We start from the raw sequence: 8,254 nt of genomic DNA on the forward strand, positions 1-8,254 counted from the left end.
GAAGTAGATTAATTGATTTATTTGTTGATATTTTTTTTTGTTATGATATGGTTGAGTTTGTTTGATGGAGATTAGTATAACTAATTCAATTACTAATGATATTTTTTTTATTAACAAAATGAAGAAAGATGGAAGAGAAGAGAGTAGGAAAGAAGTGTGCCCTTTTTTGTTTGTAAAATCTCGAGGAACAATTAAAGCTAACGGGAGAGAAGAGTTAAAAGGAGAAAATGAAAACTAAAATTTAAATATTAGTTATTAGTGGGACACATGTCATCATGTTATTGGTAACTACACCAACTCCACCCATTGCACTTCACCTAAGTCGTGCCCAATAAAAGAACATCATTATAGTATACAAAATTTTTCGTATTATTTAATGTTTAATTTGCATGAATATAAAACAAAAAATAATGAAATTGGAATAAGAATTTTTTTACTATTCTATATTTTTGAACATTGAATTTATCGATGGCCATGAATTCTTTTAAATAAAACCACTTATATTCTTCCATTAAAATACAATTAATTACTAAAGAAAAGACATTGCCAAGAATATAATTTTTTTTTTTCTTGTTTAACAAATACAATAACATAGTAGCCAAACAATTTTTTAACATATCAACAAACATAACATCTTATTATTTCAAAGATTGAACAAGCACCCATAATACAAACAAATACAACTTCTTGAAAGTAAGACAAACAACAAATCAACACAACACATATAAACACTTGCCATAAATAAAGAATTAAACTTCTCTCTGATTAATTAACAACACTACAAACCTTTCTAATCTCACCAGAAGACCCAGTGAGTGGATTAATATCACCCATTTTCACCATTGCTGATGCAAAATCCCTGAAAAATACATCAATGTTCTTGCTATAACTAGTAACAATAGCATCAGTTGAATCACCATTGAATAGAACCTGGTCTGAATGAAGTAGACCCTTTTTCTGGATCAGGTTCTTGTAATACTTGTTATCAAACAGGTTTGGTGTGGCCTGGTCAAGTGGGGCCAAGCTATTGTTCCGGCCGGTGTTCTCCGGGCATGAGCGCCGTCGGGTTTTCGCAAAACCCGGTATCAATGTTGTTCTCTTTGTAGATTCTATCTCTAAATGTTGCACATTGAGCTTGTCCTATGGTATGTGCACCTGCATGTTTTTGTATAATTTTAGTTTTTTTTAATTTAATTATTTTGTTTCCCTTTGACATTGGTAACTTAATTTATAATAAGAAAAAATATTAAGATTTTTAAGTTAAGAAAGAAACCTGAGAGGGCTACCATGTCTCTAACACTGAGACCTTGTCTGGAAAATGAAGTGATAAGTGCATCTAAATCATCAAAAGCTTTTGGAATGTTTTGCTCTGCAAGTTGTTTGTTTGCTGTTGTTGAATCTCTTCTTCCAAGCTTCACCCTCCATGTTGGACCATTCATCTGATTTTCAATTGCCAAATGGTAAATGGTAAATGGTAATTAATTAACTCTGGACTAGCCTCTACCTTGAGCATACATAAACTTTTAATTATTACACTTCAATTATATTTTCGGATGAGTCAAACTATTGACATTCTGCATGAGAGTCAAATACTTTAACTACGGATTTATTACTGTGGTGGCTATGTATTTAAATATTTATTTTTATCAAAATTAATGTAATATGAATAGTAAAAATAACTAGAATAAAAAGTACTAGAGTAAAAGTTTTAAATTTACATATAGGGAAGAATCATGAGCTGCAATTGTGAGGATATCAGCACAAGAAACAACTCCTGGGCATGCTTTTTCCACTTCAGATTTAATTTTGTCAATCACTTCATACCCTCTTGCAGATTTAAAATTCTGCAAAGCTTTTTGTTCAGTTTCAAAAGATGGATTTTCTTTTAGAAGAATTGATGCATCACATCCCTGTAAAAAACCATTAAAAAAAACATTTGTTATATTCTTATAATATTATTATAATTAATAAATAATTATTTATATCAATTTAAGCTTTTGAGTTGAATTGAACTCGGCTGACCTGAACAAAACAGTCGTGAAAATGAAGACGAATGAGAGAAGCTGCCATGCGACGTTCCTTCACAATTGCGTCCCCGACAATAGCTCGAATAATCGGGAGTGCAAACGGGCATGATTTCGAGTAGTAATTCGGTGTAAGTTTTGCATCAATGGACATTGTGAATGTCATTAACACAAAACATGCAAGCTTCATGATCAACATTTTTACTATTGCTCAAAGGGTATCTTTTTGGATTCCTCCAAGGCTAAAGAAGAACAGATGGATTTATAAAAGTGAAAGAAGGATGATATGAGAAACATTGAGAAGTGGTGCAATTTATAGAATGCACACAAAGTCACACATTGTCAACAAAAGAACATGCATTTGGATAGGTTAAGGCAATGTGATGATTTGTTTTTGGTCTTTAGAGAAACTTTTCATGCTTATGATTTAGTCTTTTCCAAAATACTTTTCAATTATATAAAAGCTATCAATTGATGCGTGATGCACTTTTTGAAAAAGGTGATGCACATTATTTGATTTTTTTTTATTAATTATTTTTGTCAATTTATTCCTAAACTCAAAAAAATAAATAAATTGAGAACTTAGTTTAATGATAATCTTGAGTCATGATATTTACTTGTAATAGTATATATAAATACAAAGAAATTATTTTTATTTTTTTAGCAAAAATAAAGTCTCAATTATATGTTTGAGTTTAATATTTATTTAATTAAATAACATGAGACTATTATTCAAAAGATGAGAAAGTTGGTGGCTAACAGCTATAAAAACCTGGAAAAAAAAAGTTACATAAGATTTGGCGCAGCCTTCTTTGTTTTGACTTCTCTTTCTATTTATCTTTTTACAATAATTATTTATTTTGTAAAAAAAATTCATCTCTAATGTAAAAAGACTCTTACATTATCTAAAAATAATATTAACTCAATATAATATAAATTTAAGTAAATGATTTCGAATTTAAATTTATATATATATATATATATATATATATATATATATATATAAATGCTGAAAGAAGCCTCTATTGAGTGCTCAATAACTTTCTGTTTTAAGAAATTAGTGAGTGATCTCACAACTTAAATATTATTTTTTTATTATATCAATTAAATTAAAAATTTAAAAGTATTGAGCATCAAGAGAGCATAATCATTAAGTTTAAACAAAGTTCTTTTCTTGTTCTATGGCCATCAAATAAGAATCAAAGTATCAGACAAATACATTCCTCTTAATCATTACATTAAAGAAGAAAAACATAAAAACATTAAAGAAGAAAAAACATAAAAACATAAAAAGAAAAAGAAGTTGGTTTTAGTTAATCTAATCATATAATTATTAGCTTGTACTTTCAATCTCACCTAACAAAACCGGCATGTTTTACTTTGAATTAACATCAAAGACAAGTCGAAAACGTCACGATTCCACTAAACATTGATTATAATTACATAATCAGTAAATGTTAATGATGTAATCTGATGAAACATAAAATGCTTTTTTTGCAGCATCTGATTACATATAAAAAGAAAAAAACAAATGAGATGGAACACAATTCATGCATTTGTGTTCAGAAATTCAGTCTGCATTGACAGATTCAATATTCATTGATCTTGCGAATGATCGATTCAATTACAGCCTGGAAATTTGAAGAGGGAACATAATTTCATTTATGTCATCCCGAAGAACGATTTGGAAAAGATCTGGAAAACCATGCTGCAACGATAAACGCCTTCGGCATTCTTCTGCAGCTAATTTGCCTGAAGAGTATGCGCCGTGCACAGTTCCGGAGTGGTCAATGCTCATGGCTTCGCCGGCAAAATAAAGATTGTTAACAGGGGCTTGAAGCCTATGGCATAAGTCAGCCGGCTTCCCGACTAAATCGCAGGAATAAGCTCCAAGGGAATTCGGGTCCATTCCCCAGCGAGAAACCAAAAAATCCATCTGATACAAAACTAGAATAATCAGTGAATTATTACAATTCATTATAACAAAAAAAATCAAGGCAAAGGAAAGAATGTTATTACCGGTTTTTTAGCATGAGGTAACATCTTCTTTAGTTCAGACATTGCAAAATTAGCAGCTTCTTCATCAGATAACTTTTCGATGTCATACGCAATCCTCCCCGCAGCCATGTATACAAGAACAGGGTTTCCTGTTGCCTTGTGAAGATTGAGGAAGTAACCACAAGCATAGGATGTGGGAGCGACGATACCTAACACTTCTACATTGGGCCAGAAGACAGTATCAAAGTGCAGAGCAATTTTGTTCTCATTGCCAACACCGAGATCAGATATTGCTGAGGTCTTCCATTCAGGTAATCTAGGAACAAACTGAATCATATTTGCTTTAAGGACGCCTAAAGGGACGGTGATTATAGCGGCATCAGCTACGAAAGTAGCCCCAGTCTCGATAGTGAGCATGACCTTGTTGCTACATTGGACAATTTGTGTTACCCTGAATCACAGTTCAAAAGGATATGAGACGTGAGGTGTATGTGATTCAACTAATTTATAGTTCTCTAGATTTCCATGTTTCACGGCTTACATGCCTAGAGGAATAGAAATATGATTTTGAAAACACAAAGAACATTAAACATTAACAGTAATTCCATTTCCTATAAAAGACATACCTGTGATTTAAACGAATGTCAAGATCTTTCGCAAGATTTTTAATTAAAGGGTTGTAACCCTCCACCATAAGTCCATGGCCACCAGTGAGAACATGCTCCTGCATTTAGATAAAAGATTGGATTGGTATGATCAAGTTAGTTAAACTCTTGAACATTTCCATTAGATAAAATATTTAGTATAGCAATGCACAATTCACACAAGCACTAGTGTTCTATAACATGGGAGGAAATTAAGTTATAACATTTTCTGGACAAATTGTAATGGATTTAAAAAAAAAAAAAGGCTAACAAGAGATAAATGAAAGACACAAGCAAAAGAAAAAAGAAAGGTTGGAAGTAAAAATTTTTGGAATGGGGAAGGACATGACATCCTATGTCCAGATGCAGTTCTTCTCTGACTAAAAATGACCAAGAAACCTGTGAACAATGATAGATTTCTGTTATACGTATATGAAGAATCTATGCCATGCCCAATGAGAACACCTTCGATTGGAAAACTAGTAGTATGATATTCTAGGGCTGCAATCTCTCGAAAAGAATAGATACAACTTATAAAAATCAAATATTTCCTGTCATAAACCAGCCTGTAAAAGTTTAATGGCATGAGATTATTACAATCCTACCTAAATCTGAAATGTTTTTAATGAAATACATAGTAAAAAAAAATTTGTTCTCTTTGGATTGAGTTTAGCTCGGACAGAAATATAGACCGGAAAATCATTCCAAAAGAACCAAATTCAATACAAAAAGACAAAATTGGATGACTGCCATAACCCTAATCCAGGCTTTAGGATCCAGCTACATACAAGTACTGTTGCTACTAATAAAGTCGTACACAATTGGTGTTAGGAGACTAGCATGCCAAGTTCATTAGCTTAAGATTAGGAAAGAATCAATGACAAATCATATCCAAATGGAGCAGAAAGAACACAACCGCAGGTTAGAAATACTCACTTGATCCCAGTTTTTTAGAGAAATATTGTCCACATCTGAAGCAAACCATGCTTCCATTCTGCAGATATACCACTGCATTACTTCATATGCTAATCCTTCTTGCCTATAAACCAAAACTTACGGTTATTTACTTTTGACAGGTCATTTGGAGAAAACATGTTGGTACCAAAGCAAATGTGCAGGTCTGTAAATTCATCCTTACCGTAGCTCAGGATGCCTATCAAGAACAATAGTAATTGCTTGGAGCACTGACATATCATCAGCATGCTCATCCCTTACTTTGATGGTCTGCAATCCTCAAGGAAAAAATTATAAACATTTCATAATATGATCAAATCAGATTATGTCATTAGATGATAGTATGACAAAGAAAATAGATTACCTCTTTGAGAATTCTTTCAAACTTCCCCCCAACTTCAATAACTAATTGCTGAGGTACTTGGTGGCCATCTTTGTCAAAAAGGGCATAGCTGTAGAAAGAATGCATTTAGCCATTAACAAATGTTTGATATGAATGATCAACTTGAAAGAACATCTGAATAAATTGGGTTTCCAACTAGAATATTTGACCAAAACATATTTCAAGATAGTCCTAGGATACATTATGTAATCAGTAATCTACAAAACCTAAAACAAGTGAAATTTTCTGTGGAACATCACCATATGATTTAAAGATTAGGTTAGACAAATCAGACATGTCATTAATCAAATGAAACAACCATTAAAAAGAAAGAAAAAAAAAAGAAGCAGAGACAGGATTTACCTCTCCAGATCATGGTCATACAAGACAGAATTATCACCACTAGTGCGATACATTCTGAGACCAAGCTGCCGAAGCAATGGAGCAAGAGAATTCTCATTGCAGACACCATGAAGCCTGAGAGATCAAATAGAAAGAGAAAACCTATCCATGAAATAAACGTCCAATATATGTTGTGAGAAGAGCCAGCACCAGGTAAGAAACTAACCATGATGCTCCCATATCAACAGGGCAGCCAAAAGAATATTCAGTGTGGACTCGACCACCAATCCGATTACGTGATTCTAGAAGAGTGACCTAAACAAGAGATAAATAATTAAAAGAATAAGATCAGGAAAGTGAAAATCTGTTATATATATATATATATATGATCACATGTGAAGAAAAATACACATTATGGAATCACCAAATATGATAAGAAAAACATAATTGAGCATTAACTGCAAACCAAAATGCCAAACCTGGAAGGAAGCATTTGATAATGCACGAGCAGCTGCAATCCCTGATATTCCTCCACCTACTACAATAACTGAAGGGGGGGAAGTGTGTTGTCTCTCAAGGCAAGTAAGAAAGGAACCCTGATTGTGTAAAAAAACAAGAAGTTATCACAAATATAATGCATGGTGGGTGGGGAACACCAAGAAAAATTGCAGCATTTGCAGTCAAGAGACTGCTCATGCTATACACCGCTATAAGAAAAATTGTAAGCGCCTTCCAACTAGATAACTCAAAGGAGTCCAACTAACTAAATTTTGGAGCATACAATTTCTCTTGTTATTGGCCGGATCCCTCAGTCTGTAATACTTCAATATTTCATATCTTTGCATATGTTGGAAACAGGATGTTTAAAAGAGATCCACTATCATTGCTGATTGAAAGTCGTTGGTCAACATGGTTATGAGCCTCCTAGAGCATAAACTCCATGCTTCTAGCAAGTATTTAACTCTTTTAAAATTTTCCATGCTCTCAAACACAATGAATTTAAAAAAAAAAATTGAAAAATTTCAAATTAACAGACTCCTGCACAAAGAAGAGATACACCTAAATGACGAGCAATGTGATACATAAAGGCTACAGACTAACAATCACCAATGAATCTAACACTACCTTAGCCACTGCAGGTAAGACCTATGCAAACCATATCTCTCCTTAATTTTTGTGAGAAAATCAAATTTGTTAGCTATAGCCGCACAGGCCTGGCTAGAATAGTTGAATCTCTTTTTCAAAAACAAACAAAAAGTTCACATTTTTTTCTTCCAAAAAGTTACGATGTCTTTCCTTCCAAACAAGTAAGCCTAAATATTGCAATGCCTAAACGTTCCAATACATTCTTCTTCTAAGTCCTTCACTCCGCTTCTTTTCCCCTTAAATTTTAACCAACTAGACCACAAATCGAATAGATCTCTAACGCATCAGCCAAAAATTCAACAACAACAACCAAAAAAACAATCTTTCTTGCAAAATTAAATTAAATTAACATAAATTTCCAATTCAAACACAAATATATAAAAAATTAACAAATCTATCAATCACTTACCTCCAACGACGAAATTCTTCTGCTCCATGGCGTCCAAAAAGGGGGGAATCAACAGAATCGAAACAAAAACCAGAAAACTCGAAACCAAAATCAAGATTTAGTCACGTATAGAATTTAACGACGAATTACAACGCATAGGAATCAATCTAGGGTAAAGACCAAAAGATCATGAGACCCTCGCCGAAGTGACTCGGATCGGACAAACACCGGAGCCTATCAAACCACCTCATTCCCCTAAAAATTCCTCCAAAACCGGCAAAAATCGGATCAAGAACAAACGAATGATCGAAATCGAGAGAAATTTGAAGCTTTGCTTCAACGCTTCGAGATCGAGACGGCGAGGAAAAGCCTCGCA

The 8,254-nt window shown here is 33.1% G+C and overlaps 1 protein-coding gene and 1 pseudogene across 1 annotated transcript; both read right to left on the reverse strand.

Moving 5' to 3' along the window:
• Positions 1-765: 765 nt before the first annotated feature.
• LOC120265254 lies at positions 766-2,190 on the reverse strand (annotated as a pseudogene).
• A 1,363-nt stretch (positions 2,191-3,553) lies between these two features.
• LOC120265951 (polyamine oxidase 5-like) lies at positions 3,554-8,053 on the reverse strand. The gene is made up of 10 exons (XM_039273900.1): positions 7,900-8,053; positions 6,824-6,939; positions 6,571-6,659; positions 6,366-6,479; positions 5,985-6,072; positions 5,805-5,890; positions 5,603-5,705; positions 4,649-4,746; positions 4,044-4,473; positions 3,554-3,960 (listed from the first exon to the last, which is right to left on the reverse strand). Exons 1-10 carry the CDS (start codon positions 7,925-7,927, stop codon positions 3,649-3,651), a joined length of 1,464 nt encoding a protein of 487 aa, XP_039129834.1. The 5' UTR covers positions 7,928-8,053; the 3' UTR covers positions 3,554-3,648.
• Positions 8,054-8,254: the final 201 nt, after the last annotated feature.

This window comes from Dioscorea cayenensis, chromosome 7 (genome assembly GCF_009730915.1).
Source record: "Dioscorea cayenensis subsp. rotundata cultivar TDr96_F1 chromosome 7, TDr96_F1_v2_PseudoChromosome.rev07_lg8_w22 25.fasta, whole genome shotgun sequence".
NCBI lineage: Eukaryota > Viridiplantae > Streptophyta > Magnoliopsida > Dioscoreales > Dioscoreaceae > Dioscorea > Dioscorea cayenensis.